Source organism: Hemiscyllium ocellatum, chromosome 4 (assembly GCF_020745735.1).
Source record: "Hemiscyllium ocellatum isolate sHemOce1 chromosome 4, sHemOce1.pat.X.cur, whole genome shotgun sequence".
NCBI classification, from domain to species: domain Eukaryota; kingdom Metazoa; phylum Chordata; class Chondrichthyes; order Orectolobiformes; family Hemiscylliidae; genus Hemiscyllium; species Hemiscyllium ocellatum.
Genome location: NC_083404.1, coordinates 78,800,696 through 78,828,590, shown reverse-complemented (window position 1 = coordinate 78,828,590; position 27,895 = coordinate 78,800,696). Strand labels below are relative to the sequence as shown.

Sequence of the window (27,895 nt, the reverse complement as noted above, 5' to 3'; positions counted from 1 at the left end):
CAGGGCCAGGAATGTTCGAGAAGCTGTGCAGACTGGGAAGAACCTTTGTTCCATTAATAAGTTTGAGAGTTGAGGATTAAATAGCCACAAGCTGTATTTGTTTATTACAACTGAGCAAACTCAGAGCTCAGGGAGAACCTAGGGTAGTTTTGAATATGAAGTTAGCTGTCTGTGAAAAGATGGAATTGCATCTCTGAAAACGTACTGGAGTGCAGCTTTCAGAGTTCATGGTGCATCAGCCCAGGGTAGGGAAGGGATGGACCGGAATAGGAGCAGTTATTGAGACAGCGCATCTCGGATAGCTTTTGAGAGGTGGTCTCAATCCCAGTTTGGCAAGTGTTTAAAAATGTGATCTCTTGTGAATATTAATGAAATTTGGTGACCAGCTGTGTCAGTAATTTCTGAGAGCAGTTTCTGAGATATCTATGGGATCTGTCTTAATTGCATTTGATATTATTCCATGTGCTCTGTGGAGGTGTTCAATCACAGTATAATACTTATATTAATTACTTGTTAATTTTGGGAATTAGAAATACATTGTTCATGTTTTGTGGATTCTACTACTGTTCTAAATTATAGAGCAGAGTCTTGGCTTTTTTATTCAAATCATGCTTTATTCTCTTACTAAGTCCTTTGAACGTCATTTTTATACATCTACCCAGTTAGGGATAAATGTACCGACTTGGGCTGAGATCATAACTTGGAGGAGTTATTTTTCCAGTGAGAGTCATGACAACCCACCGGCCATGGACCCATCTTTTTGCACCCAAACCTTCATTATTCACCTCGTCATTTGTGTATTTAAGCTCCACAATGCTCATCTCATTAATTGCAAAGCATAAGAAATGGATGTGCTCACCGCTGCTTGGACTATCCGCATTCACACTGCTGGTGCCATGTTCAAACCTGGGGAATGATATAGAACAAAGAAAATTACCGCACAGGAACAGGCCCTTCAGCTCTCCAAGCCTGCGCTGATCTAGATCCTCAATCTAAACCTGTCGCCTATTTTCTATGGATTTATATCTCTCTGCTCCCTGTCCATTCATGTATCTGTCTAGATACATCTTAAATGATGCTATCGTGCTTGCCTCTACCATCTCTGCTGGCAACACATTGCAGGCACCCACCACCCTCTGCATAAAGAGTTTTCCTTAAACTTTTCCCCTCTTATCTTGAACTTGTGACCATTAGTAATTGAGTCCCTGACTCAGGGTAGATAGCAAAAAGCTTTTTCCCAATCTATACCTCTCATGATTTAGTAGACCTCAATCAGGATCCCCCCCAACCCCTGTCTTTCTAATGAAAAGAATCCTAATTTACTCAACCTCTCTTCATAGCTAACACCTTCCATACCAGGCAACATCCTGGTGAACCTCCTCTGCACCCTATCCAAAGTATCCACGTCCTTTTGGTAATGTGGTGACCAGAACTGTATGCAGTATCCTAAATGTGACTCAACCAAAGTCCCATACAACTATAAGATGACCTGCCGACTCTTGTACTCAATACCCCGTCCAATAAAGGAAAGCATGCCGTATGCCTTCTTGACCACTCTATCGACCTGCATTGCCAACTTGAACACCCAGATCTCTCTGTATATCAACTTTCCCCAGGGCTTTTCCATTTACTGCATATTTCTCTCCCAATTCTCTAACCTATCAATATTCTGCTGCATTCTCTGACAGCCCCCTTCACTATCTGCTACTCCACCAATCTTCATGTTATCTGCAAACTTGCTAATCAGACCAGCTAGACCTTCCTTCAAATCATTTATGCATGTCAGAAACATTAGTGGTCCCAGCATGGATCCTTTTGGAGCACCACTGGTCACAGGTCTCCATTTAAGAAACCCCTTCCCACTACTACCTTCGGTCTCCTGTTGCCCAGCCAGTTCTCTATCCATCTAGCTAGTACACCCTGTATCCCATGCGACTTCACTTTATCCATCAGCCTATCATGGGTAACCTTATCAAACACCTTACTGAAGTCCATGTATAGGACATCTACAGCCTTTCCCTCATCAATCCATTTTTTTTCACTTAGAGCCATAGAGACATACAGCATGGAAACAGACCCTTTGATCCAACCCATCCATGCCGGCCAGATATTCCAACCCAATCTAGTCCCATCTGCCAGCACCCGGCCCATATCCCTCCAAACCCTTCCGATTCATATATCCATCCAAATACCTCTTAAATGTTGCAATTGTACCAGCCTCCACCACATCCTCTAGCAGCTCATTCCATACACGTACCACCCTTTGCGTGAAAACGTTGCCCTTTAGGTCTCTTTTATATATTTCGCCACTCACCCTAAACCTATGCCCTCTAGTTCTGGACTCCCCGACCCCAGGGAAAAGATTGTGTCTATTTATCCTATCCATGCCCCTCATAATTTTGTAAACTTCTATAAGGTCACCCCTCAGCCTCCTACGCTCCCGGCAAAACAGCCCCAGCCTGTTCAGCTTCTCCCTGTAGCTCAGATCCTCCAACCCTGGCAACATACTTGTAAATCTTTTCTGAACCCTTTCAAGTTTCACAACATCTTTCCAATAGGAAGGAGACCACAATTGCATGCAATATTCCAACAGTGGCCTAACCAATGTCCTGTACAGCCGCAAAATGACCTCCCAACTCCTGTACTCAATACTCTGATCAATAAAGGAAAGCATACCAAATGCCTTCTTCACAATCCTATCTACTTGCGACTTCACTTTCAAGGAGCTATGAACCTGCACTCCAAGGTCTCTTTGTTCAGCAACACTCCCTAGGACCTTACCATTAAGTGTATAAGTCCTGCTAAGATTTGCTTTTTCAAATGCAGCACTTCGCATTTATCTGAATTAAACTCCATCTGCCACTTCTCAGCCCATTTGCCCATCTGGTCAAGATCCTGTTGTAATCTGAGGTAACCCTCTTCACTGCCCACTATACCTCCAATTTTGGTGTCATCTGCAAACTTACTAACTGTACCTCTTATGCTCACATCCAAATCATTTATATAAATGACAAAACGTGGAGGACCCAGCACCGATCCTTGTGGCACTCCACTGGTCACAGGCCTCCAGTCTGAAAAACAACCCTCTAGCACCACCCTCTGTCTTCTACCTTTGAGCCAGTTCTGTATCCAAATGGCTAGTTCTCCCTGTATTCCATGAGATCTAACCTTGCTAATCAGTCTCCCATGGAGAACCTTGTCAAAAGCCTTACTGAAGTCCATATAGATAACATCTACTGCTCTGCCTTCATCAATCTTCTTTGTTACTTCTTCAAAAAACTCATCAAGTTTGTGAGACATGATTTCCCACGCACAAAACTATGTTGACTATCCTGAATCAGTCCTTGACTTTTCAAATACATGTACATCCTGTCCCTCAGGATTCCCTCCAGCAACTTGCCCACCACCAAGGTCAGGCTCGCCAGACTATAGTTCCCTGGTTTGTCTTTACTGCCCTTCTTAAACAGTGGCACCACGTTTGCCAACCTCCAGTCTTCCGGCACCTCACCTGTGACTATCGATGATACAAATATCTCAGCAAGAGGCTCAGCAATCACTTCTCTAGCTTCCTACAGAGTTCTTGGGTACACCTGATCAGGTCCTGGGGATTTATCCACCCTTAACCGTTTCAAAACATCCAGCACTTCCTCCTCTGTAATCTGGACATTTTGCAAGATGTCATCATCTATTTTCCTACAGTCTATATCTTCCGTATTCTTTTCCACAGTAAATATTGATGCAAAGTATTCTTTTAGTATCTCCCCCATTTTCTGTGGCTCCACACAAAGACCGCCTTGCTGATCTTTGAGGGGCCCTATTCTCTCCCTAGTTACCCTTTTGTCCTTAATGTAATGTATTTGTAAAACCCCTTTGGATTCTCCTTAATTCTATTTGCCAAAGCTATCTCATGTCCCCTTTTTGCCCTCCTATTTCCCTCTTAAGTATACTCCTAGTTTCTTTATACTCTTCTAAGGATTCACTCGATCTATCCTGTCTATACCTGACATATGCTTCCATCTTTATCTTAACCAAACACTCAATTTCTTTAGTCATCCAGCATTCCTTATACCTACCAGCCTTCCCTTTCACTCTGACAGGAATATACTTTCCCTGGATTCTCGTTATCTCATTTCTGAAGGCTTCCCATTTTCCAGCCGTCCCTTTACCTGTGAATATCTGTGTCCAATCAGCTTTTGAAAGTTCATGCCTAATACCGTCAAAATTGGCCATCCTCCAATTTAGAACTTCAACTTTTAGATCTGGTCTATCCTTTTCCATCATTATTTTAAAACGAATAGAATTATGGTCGCTGGCCCCAAAGTGCTCCCCCACTGACACCTCAGTCACCTGCCCTGCCTTATTTCCTAAGAGTAGATCAAGTTTTGCACCTTCTCTAGTAGGTACATCCACATACTGAATCAGAAAATTGTCTTGTACACACTTAAGAAATTCCTCTCCATCCAAACTTTAACACTAAGGCAGTCCCAGTCGAAGTTTGGAAAGTTAAAATCCCCTACCATAACTACCTATTAATCTTACAGTAGCTGAGATCTCCTTACAAGTTTGTTTCTCAATTTCTCTTTGATTAATGGGGGGTCTATAATATAATCCCAATAAGGTGATCATCCCTTTCTTATTTCTCAGTTCCTCCCAAATAACTTCCCCGGATGTATTTCTGGGAATATCCTCCCTCAGCACAGCTGTAATGCTATCCCTTATCAAAAATATTACTCCCACTCCTCTCTTGCCTCCCTTTCTGTCCTTCCTGTAGCATTTGTATCCTGGAACATGAAGCTGCCAGTCCTGCCCATCCCTGAGCCATGTTTCCATAATTGCTATGATATCCCAGTCCCATGTTCCTAACCACGCCCTAAGTTCACCTGCCTTCCCTTCTAGGGACCTTGCATTGAAATAAATGCAGTTTAATTTATTAGTCCTACCTTGTCCCTGCCTACCCTGACTGTTTGACTCACTTCTTTTCTCAGCTGTACACGTCTCAGATCGATCTCTTTCCTCACTATCTCCCTGGGTCCCATCCCCCCACCTTACTAGTTTAAATCTTCCCAAGCAGTTCTTGCAAATTTCCCTTCCAGTATATTAGTCCCCTTCCAATTTAGGTGCAATTCCTCCGTCTTGTACAGGTCACTTCTACCCCAGAAGAGATTCCAATGATCCAAAAATGTGAATCCTTCTCCCATACATCAGGTTCTCAGCCATGCATTTATCTGCTCTATCCTCCTATTCCTGCCCTCACTAGCTTCAAGCACTGGGAGTAATCCAGATATGAGGACCTCCTTTTTAAATTTCTGCCCAACTCTCTGTAATCTCCCTTCAGAGTCTCAACCTTTTCCCTTCCAATGTCGTTGGTTCCAATATGGACAATGACCTTCTGCTGGTCCCTCTCCCCCGTGAGAACATTCTGCACCCTCTGAGACATCCTTGATCCTGGCACCAGGGAAACAACACACCATTCTGCTTTTTCTCTGCTGGCCAAAGAAACATCAGTCTGTACCTCTGACTACAGAATCCCCTAACACAACTGATCTCTTGGAAGCCAACATACCCCTCATTGCATTAGAGTCAGTCTCAATACCAGAAACTTGGCTGTTCGTGCTGCATTCCTTTGAGAATCCATCACCCCCTACATTTTCCAAAACTGCATACCTGTTTGAAATGGGTACATAAGTTGGTAAGACATTATCTTCCCTGCAGAAAACTGTTTTCTATCACTGAAAAGCCATTTTCTTCCAAATGGGAATAGATCCTATCCCTCAGTATTTTCTCCAGCAGCTTCTCTACCACTGACATCAGGCTCACCGGTTTATAATTATCTGGATTATCCCTGCTGCACTTCTTAAGGAAGGGGACAACATTAGCAATTCTCCAGTCCTCTGGTACCTCACCCATGTTCAAAGATGCTGCCAAGATATTTGGTAAGGCCCCAACTATTTCCCCTCTCACTTCCCTTAGTTCCTGGGATAGATCCCATCTGGACCTGGGGACCATCTTTAATATCTTTTAGAATGCCCAACCTTCCTCCCTCCTTATACTGACTTGACCTAGAGTAAACAAAATTCTATCCCAAACCTCAACATCCATCATGTCCCTCTCCTCGGTCAATCCCGATACAGGTGCTCATTAAAATCTCACCCATTTTCTCACTCCACGCTTAACTTTCTTCCTTTGTTCCTAACTGGGCCAACTCTTTCTTTCGTTATCTTCTTGCTCCTTATACTGTGTATGAATAAAAGACTTTGGGATTTTCCTTAGCCTTGTTTGTAAAGATATTTTATGACCCCTTATAGCCCTCTTAATTCCTTGTTTCAAATTGTTCCTACTCTCCCAATATTCTTCCATAGCTTTATCTGTTTTCAGTCCCCTTAACCTTATGGAAGCTTCCTTTTCCCTCTTAGCTAGTCTTACAATTTCACCTGTTATCCATGGTTCCCTAATCTTGCCATTTCTATCCCTTAATTTTCACAGGGACATGTCTGTCCTGCACTCTAATCAACCGCTCTTTAATAACCTCCCACATATCAAATGTGATAATTTAACCTGAAACAGCTGCTCCCAATCCATATTCCCCAACTCCAGTTGAACTTCACTATAGTTGGCCTTCCCCCACTTTAGCACTCTTCATTTAGACCACTCTCATCTTTGTCCATGAGTATTCTGAAACTTACAGAATTGTGATCACTACTCCCAAAATAATCCCCAACTGAAACTTCAACCACCTGGCCGGGCTCATTCCCCATCACCAGGTCTAGTATAGCCCCTTCCTGAGTTGGACTATTTATATCCTCTCCTATTTATAAAGCTCTCCTGAATGCTCCTTACAAATTCCTCTCCATCTAAACCTCTAACACTAAGTGAATCCCAGTCAATGTTGGGAAAATTAGAAGCTCCTGTCACCACACCCTGTTGCTCCTACATCTTTCCATAATCTGTTTACATATTTGTATCTCTTTCTCATGCTCACTTTTGGGAAGCCTTTAGTGTGCCCCCAACATAGTTACCACACCCTTCCTATTTCTGAACATTGCCCATGTTGCCTCACTGCTCAAGTCCTTAATAGTGCCCTCCTTCAGCACAGCTGTAATATCCTCTCTGACCAGTCATGCAACTTCTCCACCCTTTATACTTCCCTCCCTATCCTACCCAAAACATCTTTATCCTGGGATATTTAGTTGCCAATCTTGCCCTTCCCTCAAACAAGTGTCAGTAATAGCAAGAACATCATACTCCCAGGTACTAATCCAAGCCCTAAGTTCATCTGCCTTACCTACTACACTTCTCGCGTTAAAACAAATGCATCTCAGACCACCAGTCCCTTTGCGTTCATTATCTGCTCCTTGCCTACGCTTCCCCTTAGTCATTCTAACTTCATGATCTCATTCTTTACAGGCTTTAGTTACTACCTCCTTACTGTCCACTGATCTCCTTATTTGGTTCCCGTGCCCTGCCACATAAGTTTAAACCCTCCCCAACAGTGTTAGCAAAAGCATCCCCTAGGACATTGGTTCCAGTCCTGTTCAGGTATAGTCCGTCCAATTTGTAATAGTCCCACCTTCCCTACAACCAGTCCCAGTGTCCCAAAAGTTTGAACCCCTCCCTCCTGCACTATCCCTCAAGCTACGCAATCATCCTGCTTTTCTTTCATTTCTACTCTGATTATCACATGGCACTGGGAGCAATCTTGAGATTACTACCTCTGAGGTCCTAGTTTTTACCTTGGCTCCTAACTTCCTAAATTCTGCTTGTAGGACATCATCTCAATTTTTACCCATATCATTGGTGCCTATATACTGACAGTTCACTCTCCCCTTTCAGAATATTCTACAGTTGTTCTGAGACATCCCTGACTCATGCACCTGGGAGGTAACACACCATTCGGGAGTCTCGTTTTTGACCACAGAACTGCTTATCTACTCCCCTTACAATTAAATCCCCTCTGACTATAGCCCTTCTACTCATTTTCCTGCCCTATAGTACCATGAACCTGGCTACTGTTGCCTTCCCCTGGTGAGCCACTTGCCCCAACAGTATTCAAAATGGTATACCTGTTTTGGAAGGAGTTGATTGCAGGAACACCTGCACTGCTTTCCTGCTCTTTCTCTGCCTTTTGGTAATCCATTCCCTTTCTCCCTCAACAATCCTAATCTGCAATGTGACCAATTCGTTAAATGTGCTATCCATGACCTTCTCAGCATCATGGGTGCTCCTGAATGAGTCCATCTGCAGTTCCAGAGTCACCACGCATTCTAACAGGAGCTGCAGCTGGACACACTTACTGCACATGAAGGAGTCATGGGTCTGAGATCTCCTGCCATTTTTACTCTTAAACTAACTTACTCCAACTGTAATATCAAATAATAGATAAGTGAAAAAAGAAATTTTTTTATCAATCACACGATAAAAAATAAATTGAAAAGCCTTACCTTATCAACACACCACAGTCTTTTTTTCTCATTCGTGGAGGAGGGTAGGTGGAGACACTAAAGTAGTTTCTCAGCTTTAGCTACTGCCCAAATATATCTGTTCACTCACCTTCCCAGAGTGCAGTTCAACCGTTCCCACTCAGTTCCTCATTCTCACTGCTTCTGCAGCAAAATGGAGGCCGTTGGCATTCAAGGTAAGTCCTTTTGAAGGGAAATTTACCTTCCGAGCAGTGCCCGGTCCTCGCTCTCACTGCTCCCACTGCTGCTACAAAATGGAGTGAAAAAAAATTTCAGGAAAGGATGGGAAAATGTATTTATGATTACAAAACTCAAAGCCCACCAGGGTTCATAAACCATTTGATTTTCAGTCCCTGCTAAATGTTATCTTCCTAAACAAATAAGAATAAATTAACTTTATTCTTTTGGTCATCATTCTATTGATTGTCACAAATACTAATCATGTTCAAGTCATGTTCTGTACTAAAAGCTAAATTACCCAAATAATTAAATATCCAATTCATTTCTCAGGTGACTACACTGGATTGGACAAAAGCAGTGAGGAGTTACACAGTCTATGAAATTATGTGCAAAATTCTTAAGGTATGAGCAAATAGACTGTTGGTATTTACAGGACTGTGCTAATGTGCTATTTTAATTACCAGCAAACATGATTCAGAACAGTGCATGAATCCATGGAATTTCAAAGTATTGCCAATGAGCTGTTTTAATCTTTGAAGCTTATACTATCTTGTGACAAATGAAGCAGACAGGCCACATGCTTCTGTCTATTTCTGCTGAATATACTAGCCTGAAGTAGGTTCACCAGACGTTAGCTTGTAAATAAACAAACAGGGAAAATGGCAGAGAGGGTAGAATAGCCTTTCTGATAAGAAACCAAATCACTTCAATAGTGAGAGGGGATAGAAATGAAGAAAAGTAAAGAATGTAAAACTGCAATCGGTGTTGTATATCAAACCCCCTACTAGCAGCTCTGAAATGCTAAATTGTATAAATGCAGAAATTCAACAAATGTGTAACAAAAACAGTCGTATCATTCGGCGATTTTATATTTAACATAGATTTGGGAGGCAGATAAGTACGTGTCAAAAAGGCGGTAAGTTTCTGAAGTGTGTCCAAGATAGTTCCCTCCAACAATATGACCTGAATGCAACAAGGGGACAACTAATATTGGATTTAGTACTGAGCAGAATTTAATTAGTAATCTAATTGTGTGTGAACATTTATCAAATAGTGATTGTAACATTCTGGAGTTCAGTGTAGCATTTATCCCTAGAATTTTAGGAAGCGAGATGAGACAGCAGTAAAATGGGCAAATGAGTAAAATGAGTGAAGAAAAGTGGAGTATGTTTAAAGAAAATTTAATGCAATGCAGAACTAGTTTAGACACCTGAAAGGGAAAGGCAGCACTACAGGCATTGACATTTAAAGAGATAGAAGACAGAATAAAATTAGACAAAAGGACCTACAAAATCACAAAAACAGCACAAATCCTGGTGAATGACAAAGATATATACTCCAGCAAATGGCCACAAAGCAGATTATAAGAGATACTGAAAGGGATTGTGAAAGGTAACTTTCAGGGGACTCAAAATTAGTAAGAAGACATTTATTTAGTTACGAAAAGGGAAAGCAAGTGGTTGGAACAATTTTTGCCCATTAAGGACAGAAAGTAGCAATATTGTCAATACCTATGGGGAAATGGCAGACATGTTGAATAATAACATTACCTCAGCATTTACAATATAAAAGGAAGCTTGCTTACCAGAAATACAGAGCAAATTAATCACGGATCTAAGTCAAAATAAAATTAAAGTAAGTAAAACAATGATAATGATAAAATTAAAGAATAACAAATCCACAGGACATGGCAGTTTCCATCTGAGGGTGTTAAAGGAAATATTGTAGATGCCTTCATAATAATCTTTCGGAGTTCCCTAGATTCAGGAATCATCCCTTTTGGATTGCAAAATTGAACAGTTACTCCGTTTTTAAGAAGGATGAAAGAAGAAAACCAGGAAATTACAGATCAGTTCGACAAACATCTGTGGTGGGGAAATTATTGGATATAATCAAAGATAGGCTAACTGAACACATCAGAAATGTTCAGCTAATCAGGGAGATCCAAGGTGGATTCATGACAGGTAGTTCATGCCTGACAAACCCTATTTAATTTTTTGACCAAAGTAATGAACAGGAAAAAGTCTATGGATATTGTTTATGTGGACTTGGAGAAGACCTTTAATAAAGTCCCACATAAAAGATTGTTAACTAAGGTAGAAGCCCACAGAATTGAAGGCAAGTTATTGAAATAGCTGGAGAATTGGTTGAGTGGTAGATGAAAGAAAGTAGTCAAACTTTATGACTAGTGACCTCCCACAAGTATCTGTGTTAGGGCCTCAATTATTCACCTTATTTATTAACCATTTGGATAAAGGCATAGGAAGTTATATATCCAAATTTTCTGATGGCACAAAGTTAGGCAGCATTATAGACACTTATAGATGATAGCACAACATTATAAAGGGATATTGATAGACTAGGCGAACAGGCATGATTGTGGCAGATGGAATTTCAGTGTAAGCAAATGCAAAATTGTCCATTTTAGTCTGAAAAGAGGATGGATCAGGGAACTTCCAAGATGGTATGAAGTTGAATACAATGGATGTCCAAAGAAACTTGGGGGTTCATGTGCACAGATCTTTAAAATGCCACAAACAGGTGCAGAAAGTAATGGCCTATATATCTGGAGGACTGGAGTATAAGGATGCAGAAGTTATGCTATAGTTATACAAAACTCTGGTTAGCCCCCACTTAGAGTACTGTGCGCAGACCAGAGCATCACACCTTAGGAAGGCTATATTACCCTTGGAGGGAGTACCTTGTAGGTTTACAAAAATGAAATCTGGACTACAGCAGAGATCTTACAAATTAAGCCTATTTTCTGTGGAATTTAGAAGGTCAAGGAGTGATCCAATTGAAGTCTTCAAGATATTACAGGGAAAGATAGGGGAGATAAAGGTAGATTATTTGCACAGTATGGAGATTCTAGAACGAGGGCACATAAGGCCAAAAGTAGGGCCAGACTGTTCGGAATAAATACTAGGAATTACTTCAATGCACAAAGGGTGGTAGACGTGGCAGAGGTATTAAAGGATAAGGTCCAAAGGAGGTATATGGAGTTAGGCCACAAATCAGCCATGATCTCTTCAAATGGCAGAACAAGCTCAAGGGGCTGAATGGCCTACTCCTGTTCCTTTGTTCCATTTGTTCCTATGTTCTATGTTCACAATAAGAAAGCTGACGAGGAGACTGTCTAGTTCTTATCACCTGTTGTAGGAATATAAGAAGGATTTGCAGATTAATAATTTCTATGGTCATGAAGTCATGGAATTGGGACTGAAATCAAGAGCTTCTGGATCAGAAGCAGAAGCAGTATCCTCTGCATGACAAGATTTTCTCTCCAGCTATCTTTGCTACTTCAAGTATTACCTTATTCATTTAATTTAATGGCTGAAGGAAATCTGAATGTTCAGAAACATATTCATTATTGTATGTTGCTGACATGAAATTTTTGTGCATTCATATTCAAAAAGCTTCATTATTAAATTTTTATTGCTTAGGTTCTGTTTTGTGAAAGGTGAAACTTGAGCAGTAACTGAAAGGCAGAGTTTGTTGTATTTTATTTAGTTTTTGTGCAGTAGAGGGATGTCCTGAAAGGTAATGCTTTGTAGCTTTAAAACAGTTTTGTAAGCAAAACTGACTGCATTAATCTATTAATAGATTTCCTTTACACTTGTTTATCACTTTTAAATTTAGAAACTTGTCCAAACTCTTTAACTGAGTTTACTGTATTATAAAGTGTTGAAAATCTTTTATCTTTTATCTCCACATCTCAGAGTCTTTGAGAGATAAAGTCAGGTTGCAGGGATGTAGTCATAAGGAAACCACAGCCCAAAGAAGTATTTTATGCATTTTTTAAAGAGTAAAGAAGTAGTTGAGGAAAATGGCGATCATCATAGCTTGCTGTTGCTCATTTAATGGGCATTCATAATTGTCAGTATTTGCAGGTGGCCTTGAGGTACAGAGCTCATGGAGTTTCAAGGTTATTCTAAAGCATGAAAATGTGACTTTGCAACTCTGTGGACAGTTATTGTAATGATGAATGAGTTTCTAACTTATGACCGAGAAAATGTGTGTCCTGCATGTTAACCATTCACTATATTTTTTGGAAGTAATGACAATAAAATAAAATAATTTCAATGACAACCACGAATATGGGAAAATCTTAGCAGCACAATCAGGGAAAACATTTGAATAATGTCTGCCATTAGTTTTACTTTCTCTCTTCTGTTTGGCAAAACTTCCGAACTTCCAGAACTTAATTAAAGTTAAGCTTACTTTTAATATTAATTTAACATGAAGCTTAAATAAATTAATTTTCTAAATAGTATAATTACCTGAGATCAGTCAATGCGTAAATCACATTCAAAAATTCTGTTAAAATCTGCAAATAATGCATTGTATACACTAGAAGTAATGCTATTATGGACAATTACATGGCATTACTTACATGGAGAAAAGTGGTTTTACCCATCCAGGCCATATTGCTATTTCTGCATGAGCAGAAAACCTTTCCGTGCCTATCCTAAACCTTTGCTTCTCATGATGCTCTTTGTCCTTACTTCTTTCAAGACCTTGTTAGCCTATTGCTAAATTTTCAGCTACCTGCTTCTTTGGGAATCAGTGGTTCAAAATGAGATGAAGGCATCAAGATATCAATGTTTCCAGGCAAGTCTGCAAGTAGACAAGCAGTGAACACATCTATTTTAACTACAAGTCAGCTTAAATATACACTTATTTGCTATCTTTAACTCATCGATGGTACTTCAATAAAACCCCTACCATTGGGTAAAGCCCTAACTCCATTCATTTCACATGTATTTGAAGCAGCAATCAAGCTTTCCCAACGTGGTCTCTATTTCTGTCACCAACTCTAGAGTGTTCTACAGCCTGAAAATCCTCTAGAAAGATGTTTTATTTTACCATCTGTCTTTCATCATTCATAGCTAGGCATATATTTATGTCCCACTGTTCCAGATTACTGCACTTTTTCTATCGAAACTATTTGATCGCTTCAGAATTTAAAAAAAAACTGTCTATAAAAAAGATGAATAATACCAACTCTAATTGTACAAGTGTGTTTTTATTTGTATTTCTACAAACCAGTCAATATCCCAGTAAATGTATGATGCATCATTTTTATTGTCTCAATACCTTTCCTGTTATTTGGAAACTAGGATGACATGCAGTACTCCAACTGTGGCATAACTATGGTTTTGTGATGATGTATCGCAATAGCTCAGATTTTATATCTGGTATCTTTTCTCATTAAATCAAGTAGTGAAAAGCAGCCCACTCAAGTAGTAAGTTTGAAATATTAACCTTTCCATTATAAAGCTGGCTTCCATGATACAATGCTGTACTAAAAAAAAACAATTACAGCTAATATTTGACCAGTGGGAAAAGAGAAAGGTACACATCATTTTTAACCACAATAATGCGAAGTGCAAGCAGCATGCAGTCTCACCTCCTCCAATGTTCAGCTTAGAACTGAAACATTAGCAATATGTCTGCATCAAAACTTGTGCTTGTGGTTTATGTCCTTAATAATTGTATTAGGTGAAAACATTAATTGATGTATGCCAGATTATATAACTTTAGTTTTCATCAGGACAGTGATCTGTGGGACCGGCGGAAACACTGTTTTAGTGTTCAGACAGAAAATGGAGAGGACCTTATCTTCAGTGTCGAATTAGAATATGAACTTATTCTCTGGGAAAAGGCCTTTCAGATGGCAACCTTCCTGGAGGTGGAACGAATACAGGTACTGCCAGAACTAAGCTCTTGGAGATATATATAAATGCGATTCATGCTCCTTTTAGTTTGTATGCATTGCATTCCTCAGTATTTGGAAGTTATTTTGATAATTCTACCAACATATGAAATATTAAGTTTCCTTGAACAGTTTCCAATTACCTGAGAACAAGACCATCCTTCTTTTGATGACAATTGCCCATAGTGTTCAGGGATAAATGTAGAGGAATGGGTTTGGGTGGGATACTCTTCAGAGGGTTGGTGTGGACTTGTTAGGCCAAAGGGCCTATTTCCACAGGGTAGAGATTCTATGATTCTAATTTTAATTGTAGCTGTTTTGCAAACATTTGTGATTTCAGTCATGATTAATTCTTTATATACAAGCTATTTACACTTGAACATAATAGAAATGAGAGAGGAGGAAATTTTCCCTCTATTCCTGTTTTTCCTGATGAATCATAGCATTAAAAGGTGACAATTTATAGATTATTAACAATAGTAGAAGATTTGCTAAGGTTACTCTGGTGTTGTTAGCACATGTGGTGTCACATATTCTTCTAGTTGACTTAAATGCATTCGGTAACCTGCAGAGAACAGCTAAGGGTCTATAAAAACAAGAAAGGAGTTCTAATTCAGCAAGTGTGTTATTTTTATTTTTGAAAGTAGATTTAAAGTTCAAACATTTGCTTTCCTGAATAAATCAAAATGCTTTTGGTGATGTAAAAAAACTTCTGTCACTGGAATCTCATATAAATCCAGCAAACTACAAGAGGTGCAAACATCGTCAGATTCAGCTGACAACTTGCTTTGAGATTCCCTGCTGATGTTAGTGGATGCTCAGCAAGTGTAATGCATTCAGTTCACAATCTTTTCTTTTTCAATGAACTGCTCAAAATGACAATAAAAGGAAAAGACATTTGCAACAAACAGGAATAGACAGAGCAAAACGGGTGGTAGTTTAAAATTTTTATTTCCTTGGAAGCCAATGGCACTACAGGATCAAGTGCACAACAGAACCTTGCAACAAAGAACAAATGTTGCTCACCGATACAGAAGTAGAGTCATTGAGAGTTGGTTTGGGGGGGTGGGGGAGGTGGGGAGTGGGGGGCAGGGAGTGTTTCAACAGTTCAATTGAAATTACAGCTGAGCTGAAATAATCGTTGAAAATAAATAGCAGCAGCAGGCTAATAGTTTTAGAAAAAAGCTTAAAGCTAGAGCTTTACTTTCAAATAAATGTATTTAATCAGCACATTTTCTGTGTAATTCTATGGTCAATATGAATCTTTCATAATTTGGTGAGACATTGTTCACATATACCCAGACCTGAAGTGGAAGCTTTGGTGGGAAGATGGAAGGGCATCTATGTTATTTTCTTATCATATGCCCCCTCCTGAAACTGAGACCTGGGGAGGGATGTCAGTCGGTATGGGGCCTTTATAAGAGTCATTTATTCCATGCCTTGATGCAATGAATATTTCCATGCTGAATACAGAGGAACCTCAATTATCCGAATACCAATTATCCGAAGGAGATCTTGAGGTCCCAATGGAAACATGACATCAAATTGTGTTTCCAACAGTGATCACGTCTTTTGTTTAAAGTGATTAAACAGGCACCGTCTTCAAATGACTGCCGCGCTCTCTCTCTCTCCCCACACTTTCCCTGGAGTTCTAAACCTCCCTTCCCCAGATAATCTCTCCAACATTGTCCTACAGGGGAAAGGGGGAACCAAAAATTTGCAGTAAAAAGTTGTATGTGTGGCTGTGGCTGTATGTGTGTGCTATTTGGAGATTTACCCTACAAAGGCATCTGCAACAGTTTTGTTGTTGGTGTCCAGTCCAGCTGCCCCAGAGAGGCAGTACTGGACTGGGTTTGGGATGGGGGGGGAAGGTATTCCATGGGGTTAAGGCGAGGGTGCAGAGGTCGCAATGGGGTGGGGGGGGGGGGGGGGGGGGGGGTGGGGGGAGGTGTTCCCGATTGTTTCTCCAACAGAATCACTTTTTCTCTCTCGCTACTCTGTACATAGTGTTCATGATTTTGTTTTAAGCTTCTCTTCACCAAGGACAATAGCTACCCTTCTCCAGTCTATCCATAGATAAAAAGCATTTCACTCCTGGATTATGATTGGGAATAAGGACATAATACTTGAGCCCAACAGTTGTTCTATACAGGTTTATCATAACTTCCTTGCATTTGAATTTCTGCTGTAACTTAGAATGCCCAGGATCTTGTATGCTTTATTCATCATTTTATCAACTTACGCGACCACCTTCAATGATTTATTCAAATATAGCCCAATGTCCTTTGTTCCTGCACCTCATTTAGAATTATATTTTTTTATTTTATATTGCCTTTCCTCATTCTCCCTATCAAAATGAATTGATTCTTTTCTTGGCATTAAATTTCACCTGTTATTCTTATTCCACCAACCAGCTGATATTCTCTTGAGGTTTTTAATCATCCTTGTGGTTCACAATATTTACAAGGTTTGTGTCGACTGCAAATTTTGAAGTTGTGCCCTGCACCAGGTTGTTAACACAGATTGAGAAAAGCAGTGCCCTCACAATGACCACAAGGGAAACATATGATGTTGCTTTCTTCAGTCCAGTAAAACAACAATACTGTCTGTTTCCTGTCACTAAGCCAGTTTTGTATCCATGTTGCGCTGTCACTACTACTCCATGGGCTTACAAAGTTAAAAGTCACACCACACCAGGTTATAGTCCTGAAAATGTGTTGCTGGAAAAGCGCAGCAGGTCAGCAAGCATCCAAGGAGCAGGAGAATCGACGTTTCGGGCATGAGCCTTTCTTCAGCTCTGACCTCCAGCATCTTCAGTCCTCACTTTCTCCCAGGTTATAGTCCAACAGGTTTAATTGGAAGCACTAGCTTTCGGAGCGCTGCTCCTTCATCAGGTGGTTGCCACCTGATGAAGGAGCAGCGCTCCGAAAGCTAGTGCTTCCAATTAAACCTGTTGGACTATAACTTGGTGTTATGTGACTTCTTACACCCCAGTCCAACACTGGCATCTCCAAATCATTCCATGGGCTGTAATTTTGCTCACAAATCTGTTACATAGCATTTCACCAAGTGTTTGTAGGATATGTATTTTTTAAAAACAAATATCTACTTTATTCATAAAAACTATATCTTTAACCACATACAAAATGTTCTCATTCTGTCCTGTACAATCTTTCCAATGAGGAAAAAGAGGCTCAGATGATACATGTGAACTTTACAACCCAAAGAACCTCTGTGCAGTTCAAATAACAAGGGCACTTTTAAATGATGCAAGAAGAAAGTAATTACATTTTGTGGATACAACGGTGTCTGACAACTGAATGGATCCCCATCATGTTTCGGCAGAAAGAACCAAGGCATGCTTTAACATCCCTCAGCTTGTAGTCCTGGTTCTTGGAACTTCCAATCTACAACACTCAGTCGAGGTCAACCCTTCACACTGGAAGACCAGTAAGCTTCAGGCAGACCAAAGAGTGTCTTTCACCATGTTGATAGTTCTCAAGGCACAGTTAACGTTTGTCTTGGTGTGTGTGCTGGAGAACAGAATGCAGAGCACAGAGTACTGCATCACAGAGCTGCTTGGGACAATCCTAAACAGAAACCACTGCATGTCTCTCTACATTTTTTTTGCAAAGGCACATTCTAGCAGGAGGTGTGTGGCAGTCTCCTCCACCTGGAGTCGCTTCGAGGGCAGCATATGGTGGCACAGAGAAACTGGGCATATTTGAAGGATCTGACGAATAGTGCTCTTTTTTCCACTAGCCAAGCTAAATCTTGGGTTTTTTTGGAAATTTCTGGTGATGAGGCATTCTGCCAGTTGGCTTTGCCAGTCTACTCAGGGTATCACCCAACAAGATCAACCCTCACCTTTACATGCAGGGTCTCAAGGATATTGCCTGATGGACTTATGGTCAAAAATGTTTCCTTTCACAAATTTCTCCATGAGGGACCACTGGTATGGAGTAGTTTAACTACTCTGAGCATTCCACAAAATTAAAGACAGGCCCATCCGACATAACACCGGAGATAGGTAGAACCTCAGATGGTAGTGATACTTGGAGTTTGTCTACTGAGTGTCAATGCGTACCTTGATGCAGCTGCACACAAAACTGGCTATTCAGGGATGAGGCAATATTGGGCATGTTCTAAACATTGTATCGCTGCAGACACGGTCCATTTTTAACTTAATGATCAACTGGAAGATGGCTCAGGTGACTGCAGTGACGCAGAACCCAAAGAATAGGCCAGACCTGCGCCACGCACAGTAACATCAAGAATACCTTGCACCTGATGACCAGGATTTTATCCACAATTGGAGGGGGAGCATCGCTCCCAAAATCCATTTCTCCCTCACCTTGGCAATATGCTTCTCCCAAGTTTTGGCACACCCCTGCCCCTCAGTTTGATGTATCCAGCACCTTCAGATAGTCTCACCTAAAGGTGAAGGGTTAAGGCATCAGTTGGCTCATTTCCCTCATTCTAACTTCCATCTACCTTGGTGCCTGAGGCCTGTTTGAACTGGTCACAAATGCTCCTGAATCTGCGGGGCCGAGCAGAAAACATCATCCATGTACATGGAGTTTTTGACCTGCAGATCTCTGCATCCTTCCCAACGGACACGGCAAAAGGCTTTATACAACACATAAACAAGGCATCAATGAGACAATGGCCGACCTGACTCCAAATCTGATGGGAAGCTTTCTGCTTCCTACCCATTGATTGAAACTGCATTGGTGTTGGTATAGAACATTCTGATCCAATTGCAGGTTCCCTCTCCAAAGCCAATTTCTGGACAGCACATCCCATAGGTGTGTGATATCATGTCAAAGGTCTTCTCCTGGTCCAGGCTGAGGAGATAGGTGTCCAACCCCTTGTCCTACATGTAGACAATCATATCTCTGAGGAGAGCAAGGCTGTCAGACATCGTCCTGCCTGGTACAACACTGGTTTGCTCAAGTTGAATCATTGATTCCAGAACAGACATGACCTGTTTGATGATGATTTCAGACAGGATTTTATAATCCATATTGAAGAGTGAAATTAGTTGCAGAATTCTAATTTCCTCCTCCTCTCCCTTCTGCTTATAGATGAGCTGAATACAAATTGCGCAGTAAGCCAGTGCTTCCAGGAGTTTTATTCTTTTCTAAGGACTAGAGAGTTTTCGTCAGCTCACCCAGAGAAAATGGCTGGTCCAGCCTCTTCCACGTTGCCTAAGACATCCACAACTGAGGCCAGGAACAACTGGGAGACTGTGCTCTCTGTGGGCTTCATGTCATACAGTCAAGCATAAAAGGATTTGCTGATTCTCAGGATGTCAAACTGAGAGGACGTTAGAACAGGAACAAAGAGCAAAGAGAAGTACTGCACAGGAATAAGCCCTTCAGCCCTCCAAGCCTGTGCCAATCATCATGCTGTAACGAAACTAAAAAACAAACCTTTTGCCCTTATTTGGTCTGAACCACTCATTTCCCTCCCCATTATGTAACCATCCAAATGCCTCTTAAATGTTGCCAAAGTGCCTGCTTCCACCACCTTTTCTGGCAGTGCGTACCAGGCTCCTACTGCTCTCTGCATGAAAACCTCCCTCGCACATCTCCCTTGAACTTTCCCCTTCTCACCTTGAGTCTGTACCCCCTTGTAATTGAAACTTCAATCCTGTGAAAAAGCCTCTAGCTATCTACACCTCTCATAATCTTGTAGACCTCTATCAGGTCTCCTTTTAGCTGCTGTCTTTCCAGTGAAAACAATCCCAGTCTTTCTAATATTTCCTCATAGCCAATGCCCTTGAGTCCAGGCAATATCCTAATGAACATTCTCTGCACTCTCTCCGAAGTTTCTATGTCCTTCTGGTAGTGTGGTGACCAAAACTGCACACCATACTCCAAAATGCAGCCTAACAAAAGTTTTATATAACTGCAACATAGTTTGCCAACTCTTGTACTCAGTGTCCCAGCCGACTAAGGTAACCATGCCATATGCCTTCCTCATCACCTTGACCACTTGTGTTGTCACTTTTAGAGAACTGGGGACCTGCACACTCAGATCTGTTTGTACGTTAATGTTCCTAAGGGTGCTGCTATTTACAATATAATTCATAATTAAATTTGATCCTCAAAAATGCATCACCTTACATTTGTCTGGATTAAACTCCATCTGCCACATCTGTGCCCAAGTCACCAATCTATCTATATCCTGTTGAATCCTTTCACCATCATCAGCAACACCACCAATCTTTGTGTCATCTGCAAACTTACTAATCAAACCACCCACATTTTCGTCCTAATCATTTATTATATACAACAAACATTAGAGGACCTAAGTCCGATCCCTGTGGAACACCACTAGTTACCAGTCTCCATTTTGAAAAATAGCCTTCCACCACTACCCTCTGTATTCTATGACCAAGCCAGTTTTGTATCCGTCTAGTCAGTCTACCATGAATCCCATGTGAATTTAGTTTTTGTACCAATCTACAATGTGGGATTTTATCAAATGCCTTCCTAAAGTCCAAATGAATTACATCCACAGACCATCCCTCATCAATAATCCTTATCACCTTTTAAAAAAATTCAGTCAGTAGCATGATACATGAACTTCTTGTACAAAACAATGCTATTTGTCACTACTAGGTCCATTTTCTTCCAAATGTGCATATATCTTGTCCATCATTAATGCTGCTAGCACAGACCTCTCCTTGTGCACCTTCTGGAAGAAAAACTGCAAGCAATGTCTCATCCTGCTCTAATGAGCAGACCTTGGACCAGAAGATTATCTTGTAGGCCTCCAAGGCAAAGTGTGAGCCTTGCTGGCTCTTCACCTCTTGAAGATTTTCCTTGACATCGACCCTAACGTCTGCAACAAGAGTAGGTTCTGCATGGTTTTATGAGTTTGGACAATTATTCCCCTCTCACTCTTGCTCTCGCTCGCTCGCACTGTCTCTCACATGGCTTTAAGATGAGAAGCCTCTTACTGTTCCCTTGACTGTTTCCCATCAGTGCACCTGGGACTGAAAGAGGGGCTTCATGGTTCTCCAGCCTGTTTAGTCCCTTTTGAGTTCCTCAATGTGTTCTGGGGTCAACCATTCCACTGTTCAGCTTCCATGTTCTGTTGCCGACCAGCTGGTCATCCTGTAGGTGACAGTCAGCCAGCAGGAGACAGTGGCCAGAGAAGAGCATGTCAGCTTAACATCAGTGGATATAGTTAAGAACAAGCAGGAAGTCTATCTTTGAGGGGAGAGATCCATCTGGCCATGACTAGGTGTATCTATTTTTTTTTCTATATTTTTCTTTTTTTTTTGTTTTTTTATCAGACTTCACCCTATTTTTTTAATTAATCCCCTCACTACCGCCTAACTGCAGTAGTGCTTATTTTTTTTCCAGCACCCTTGTTGTGTGTGTGCAGGTGTGAGACACAGTGAGAGACATAAAGTGCACGAATCTTTATTCAATTTCCACCACCAGGAAGATAGGAAAACACCCGGGTGGCCAGTGACAAGCAGTGCCCTTCACATCAAAGGGCAATGCTGTGTGATCAAACAGTGAAGGGGAGGGCAGGGATTAAATCAAAATAGAGTTGGAGGAGGAAATTATGCACTCCACTTCCTGCGGCACCCACCTCTCCCTGAACAACTCCAGGGTGTTGGTGGACACCGCGTGCTCCGTCTCCAAGGACACCCGGGCCCTAACGTAACCGCGGAAGAGGGGCAGGCAGTCAGCCCTCACGACCCCCTCCACGGCCCACTGCCTGGACCTGTTTATGGCCAGTTTGGCCTGGCCCAGGAGCAAACCCACGAGGAGGTCTTCAGACCTGCCCTCCCTCCTCCGCACCGGGTGCCCGAAGATCAGGAGCGTGGGGCTGAAGTGCAACCAAAAGCAGAGGAGAAGGTTTTTCAGAAAATCAAAGAGGGAGTGCAAATGCCCACACCCAATATACACATGGCCCATGGACTCCACAGCACCACAGAACAAGCAGTTGGGGCTGGGAGTCCATGAACCACCGCAATCTGCGGTTGCAGGGGACTGCTGCATGCAGCACTCTCCACCCCAGATCCCCAAGAGAAAGGGGAGGACTCCCGCGTAGAGGGCCCTCCACAGGGGATCCCCACTGCCCGGTGGCAAATGGGCACGCCAGGGCGTGTCCGGACGGTGGATGAGGGAGAAGAGGTGGATGGTGAGCAGCAGCAGTCGCTACAGAGCCCGCCTTTTCACCCCCTGAAAAGAGACAAAATTGAAATTTCAGAGGCTGCTCAGGTTGTGGGGCACCAGCTCCCGCGGGAAGTACGGGACCCTGGGGCCAATGTGAAATTCCGTCCGGGCTGGGGTGAGCGCGGACGGGATCCCACCGCACACCTGAGCGTCCTCCGACTGGTGCACTATGTCGTGTCCGAGCACCGCCGTTTTAAGGCTTCAGATGGCGGTGGCCACGTACTGGACGTCTACCGCTGCCCTGCTCGCTATGTCTTGCGGCAACGTCTAGCCAGGTTCCCGGCACCCAGCACGTTCCCGATCCTGGTCACCCTCGCCGCCACGGCCCTCCCCTCTGACAGCCACTTGAACACGGAGGTGCAGATTCCTGAGCAATGGCTCCCTGACGACATTCGCTACTCCTGCTGGAGGGTAGGCGCGGCGCGACTTGACCGTGTTCCAGACAGTGATCAGGTCCTGGTAAAAGACAGGCAGCACCTTGAGGGCGACCTCCAAACCGTCAAGGTCGATGAACAGGAGCTGCGTGTCGTAGTTGAGGTTACGCACCTGACGAGCAGTGAGGGCATTAGCAGCAGTGGGATCGTTAACAGCAGAGAGGGTATCAGCAGCAGTGGGACCGTCAGCAGCAGTGGGAGCATAAGCAGCAATGGAGGTGTCTGCAGTAGTGAGGGCGTCAGCAGCTGTGAGGGAGTCAGCAACAGTGAAGGCGTCAGCAGCAGTGGGACCGTTAGCAGCAGTGGAGGTGTCTGCAGCAGTGGAGGTGTCAGCAGCAGTGAGGGCATCAGCACCAGTGAGGGCGTTAGCAGCAGTAGGAGCATTAGCAACAGAACGAGCGTCAGCACCAGTGAGGGCGTTAGCAGCAGTAGGAGCATTAGCAACAGAACGAGCGTCAGCACCAGTGAGGGCGTCGGCAGCAGTGAGGGCGTCGGCAGCAGTGAGGGTGTCACCAGCAGTGAGGGTGTCACCAGCAGTGAGGGTGTCACCAGCAGTCAGGGCGTCAGCAGGAGTGGGAGCGTCAGCAGCAGTCTGAGCATCGGCAGCAGTGAGGGCGTTAGTAGCAGAGGGAGCGTCAGCAGCACTGAGTGCGTCGGCAGCAATGGGAGCGACGGCAGTAGTGGGTGCGTCAGCAGCAGTGTGGGCATCAGAAGCATAAGGGCGTCAGCAGCAGTGGAAGCGTCAGCAGCAGTGGGACCGTCAGCAGCTGTGGGAGCATAAGCAGCAATGGAGGTGTCTGCAGCAGTGAGGGCGTCAGCAGCTGTGAGGGAGTCAGCAACAGTGAAGGCCTCAGCATCAGTGGGAGCATCAGCAGCAGTGGGAGCATCAGCAGCAATGAGTGCGTCAGCAGCAGTGTGAGCGTAAGCAGCAATGGAGGTGTCAGCAGCAGTGAGTGCATCAGCAGCAGTGTGTGCTTCAGCAGCAGTGAGGGGGTCAGTAGCAGTGAAGGCGTCAGCAGCTGTGGGAGCGTCAGCTGCTGTGAAGTTGTCAGCAGCAGTGAGAATATCGGCAGAAGTGAGGGCGTCGGCAGCAGTGAGGGCGTCAGGAGTAGTGGGAGCATCAGCAGCAGTTGGAGCGTCAGCAGCAGTGAGGGCGTCAGCAGCAGTGTGTGCTTCAGCAGCAGTGTGTGTTTCAGCAGCAGTGAGGGAGTCAGCAGCAGTGAGTGCGTCAGCAGCAGTGCGTGCATCAACAGCTGTGAGGGAGTCAGCAACAGTGAAGGCGTTAGCAGCAGTGGGAACGTCAGCAGCAGTGGGACGTTCAGCAGCAGTGGGAGCATAAGCAGCAATGGAAGCGACGGCAGCAGTGAGGGCGTCAGCAGGAGTGGGAGCGTCAGCAGCAGTCTGAGCATCGGCAGCAGTGAGAGCGTTAGTAGCAGAGGGAGCGTCAGCAGCATTGAGAGCGACGGCAGTAGTGGGAGCGTCGGCAGCAGTGAGAGCATCAGCAGCAGTGAGGGAGTCAGCAGCACTGAGTGCGTCGGCAGCAATGGGAGCGACGGCAGTAGTGGGGGCGTCAGCAGCAGTGGAAGCGTCAGCAGCAGTGGGAGCATAAGCAGCAATGGAGGTGTCTGCAGCAGTGAGGGCATCAGCAGCTGTGAGGGAGTCAGCAACAGTGAAGGCCTCAGCAGCAGTGTGAGCGTAAGCAGCAATGGAGGTGTCAACAGCAGTGGTGACATCAGCAGCAGTGAAGGCGTCAGCAGCAGTGAGAGCATCGGCAGAAGTGGGTGCGTCAGCAGCAGTGAGGGCGTCAGCAGCAGTGGGTGCGTCAGCAGCAGTGTGTGCATCAACAGCTGTGAGAGAGTCAGCAACAGTGAAGGCGTCAGCAGCAGTGGGAACGTCAGCAGCAGTGGGACTGTCAGCAGCAATGGAGGTGTCAGCAGCACTGAGAGTGTCAGCAGCAATGGAAGCGACGGCAGCAGTGAGGGCGTCAGCAGCAGTGGGAGCGTCAGAAGGAGTGGGAGCGTCAGAAGGAGTGGGAGCGTCAGCAGCAGTGAAGGTGTCAGCAGCTGTGAGGGCATCAGCAGCAGTGAGGGTCTCAGCAGCATGAGGGCGTCAGCAGCAGTGAGCATGTCAGCAGCAGTGAGGGAGTCAGCAGCAGTGAAGGCGTCAGGAGTAGTGAGTGCGTCAGCAGTAGTGGGTGCTTCAGCAGCTGTGAGGGAGTCAGCAGTAGTGGGAGCGTCAGCAGCAGTGAGGGCGTCAGCAGCAGTGAGGGCGTCAGCAGCAGTGGGAGCGTCAGCAGCAATGGGAGCGATGGCCGTAGTGGGGGCATCAGCAGCAGTGAGGGCGTCAGGAGTAGTGGGTGCGTCAGCAGTAGTGGGTGCTTCAGCAGCAGTGAGGGAGTCAGCAGTAGTGGGAGCTTCAGCAGCAGTTGGAGCGTCAGCAGCAGTGAGGGCGTCAGCAGCAGTGAGGGCATCAGCAGCAGTGGGTGCGTCAGCAGCAGTGTTTGCCTCAGCAGCAGTGAGGGAATCAGCAGCAGTGAGGGAGTCAGCAGCAGTGAGGGCGTCAGCAGCAGTGGGTGCATCAGCAGCAGTGTGTGCTTCAGCAGCAGTGAGGGAGTCAGCAGCAGTGGGAGCGTCAGCAGCTGTGCGTGCATCAACAGCTGTGAGGGAGTCAGCAACAGTGAAGGCGTCAGCAGCAGTGGGAATGTCAGCAGCAATGGAAGCGTCAGCAGCAGTGGGAGCGTCAGAAGGAGTGGGACCGTCAGCAGCAGTGAGGGCGTCAGCAGCAGTGAGAGCATCGGCAGAAGTGCGTGCGTCAGCAGCAGTGCGTGCGTCAGCAGCAGTGGGTGCTTCAGCAGCAGTGAGTGCGTCAGCAGCTGTGGGAGCGTCAGCAGCAGTGCGTGCATCAACAGCTGTGAGGGAGTCAGCAACAGTGAAGGCGTCATCAGCAGTGGGAACGTCAGCAGCAATGGAAGCGTCAGCAGCAGTGGGAGCGTCAGAAGGAGTGGGACCGTCAGCAGCAGTGAGGGCGTCAGCAGCAGTGAGGGCGTCAGCAGCAGTGGGTGCATCAGCAGCAGTGAGGGAGTCAGCAGCAGTTGGAGCGTCAGCAGAAGTGCGTGCGTCAGCAGCAGTGAGGGCGTCAGCAGCAGTGGGTGCGTCAGCAGCAGTGGGTGCTTCAGCAGCAGTGTGTGCTTCAGCAGCAGTGAGTGCGTCAGCAGCTGTGGGAGCGTCAGCAGCAGTGCGTGCATCAACAGCTGTGAGGGAGTCAGCAACAGTGAAGGCGTCATCAGCAGTGGGAACGTCAGCAGCAGTGGGAGCGTAAGCAGCAATGGAAGCGTCAGCAGCAGTGGGAGCGTCAGAAGGAGTGGGACCGTCAGCAGCAGTGAGGGTGTCACCAGCAGTGAGTGCGTCAGCAGCAGTAAAGGTGTCAGCAGCAGTGAGGGCGTCAGCAGCAGGGGAAGCGTCAGCAGCAGTGGGACCGTCAGCAGCAGTGGGAGCATAAGCAGCAATGGAGGTGTCTGCAGCAGTGAGGGAGTCAGCAACAGTGAAGGCCTCAGCATCAGTGGGAGCATCAGCAGCAATGAGTGCGTCAGCAGCAGTGTGAGCGTAAGCAGCAATGGAGGTGTCAACAGCAGTGGTGACTTCAGCAGCAGTGGGTGCATCAGCAGCAGTGGGTGCGTCAGCAGCAGTGGGTGCGTCAGCAGCAGTGAGGGAGTCAGCAGCAGTGGGAACGTCAGCAGCAGTGGGACTGTCAGCAGCAGTGAGGGAGTCAGCAGCAGTGAAGTTGTCAGCAGCAGTGAGTGCGTCAGCAGCAGTGGGAACGTCAGCAGCAGTGGGACTGTCAGCAGCAATGGAGGTGTCAGCAGCACTGAGAGCGTCAGCAGCAATGGAAGCGACGGCAGCAGTGAGGGCGTCAGCAGCAGTGGGAGCATCAGAAGGAGTGGGAGCGTCAGCAGCAGTGAAGGTGTCAGCAGCAGTGAGGGTCTCAGCAACATGAGGGCGTCAGCAGGAGTGGGAGCGTCAGCAGCAGTCTGAGCATCGGCAGCAGTGAGGGCGTTTGTAGCACATGGAGCATCAGCAGCAGTGGGAGCGTCGGCAGCAGTGAGGGCATCAGCAGCAGTGGGAGCGTCAGAAGCAGTGGGAGCGTCAGAAGCAGTGGGAGCGTCAGTAGCTGTGGGTGCATCAGCAGCAGTGAAGGTGTCAGCAACAGTGAAGGTGTCAGCAGCAGTGGGAACGTCGGCTGCAGTGGGACCGTCAGCAGCAGTGGGAGCATAAGCAGCAGTGGAGGTGTCTGCAGCAGTGGGTGCTTCAGCAGCAGTGAGGGCGTCTGCAGCTGTGAGGGAGTCAGCAACAGTGTAGGCGTCAGCAGCAGTGGGAACGTCAGCAGCAGTGGGAGCATCAGCAGCAATGGGAACGTCAGCAGCAGTGGGAGCATCAGCAGCAGTGAGGGCGTCAGCAGCAGTGAGGGCGTCAGCAGCAGTGAGGGCATCAGCAGCTTTGGGAGCGTTAGCATCAGTGGGAGCGTCAGCAGCAGTGAGTGCATCAGCAGCAGTGGGACCGTCAGCAGGTTTGAGAGCGTCATCAGCAGTGAGGGCATCTGCGACAGGGAGAGCGTCTGCAGCAGTGTGGGCGTCAGCAGCATAAGGGCGTCAGCAGCAGTGGGAGCGTCAGAAGGAATGAGAGCATCAGCAGCTGTGGGAGCGTCGGCAGCAGTGAGTGCGTCGGCAGCAGTGAGAGCGACGGCAGTAGTGGGAGCGTCACCAGCAGTGAGGGCATCAGCATCAGTGGGAGCGTCAGCAGCAGTGGGAGCATAAGCAGCAATGGAGTTGTCTGCAGCAGTGAGGGCATCAGCAGCAGTGAAGGCGTCAGCAGCAGTGGGAACGTCTGCAGCAGTGAGGGTGTCGGCAGC

The 27,895-nt window shown here is 45.1% G+C and overlaps 1 protein-coding gene across 1 annotated transcript in view; it reads left to right on the top strand.

Moving 5' to 3' along the window:
- sntg1 (syntrophin, gamma 1) overlaps positions 1-27,895 on the top strand; it is a 555,024-nt gene that overhangs the window by 451,498 nt on the left and 75,631 nt on the right. Inside the window, exons 14-15 of the mRNA XM_060824345.1 lie at positions 8,967-9,038; positions 14,191-14,343. Coding sequence (XP_060680328.1) covers positions 8,967-9,038; positions 14,191-14,343 — 225 coding nt within the window. The remainder of the gene's footprint in view (positions 1-8,966; positions 9,039-14,190; positions 14,344-27,895) is intronic.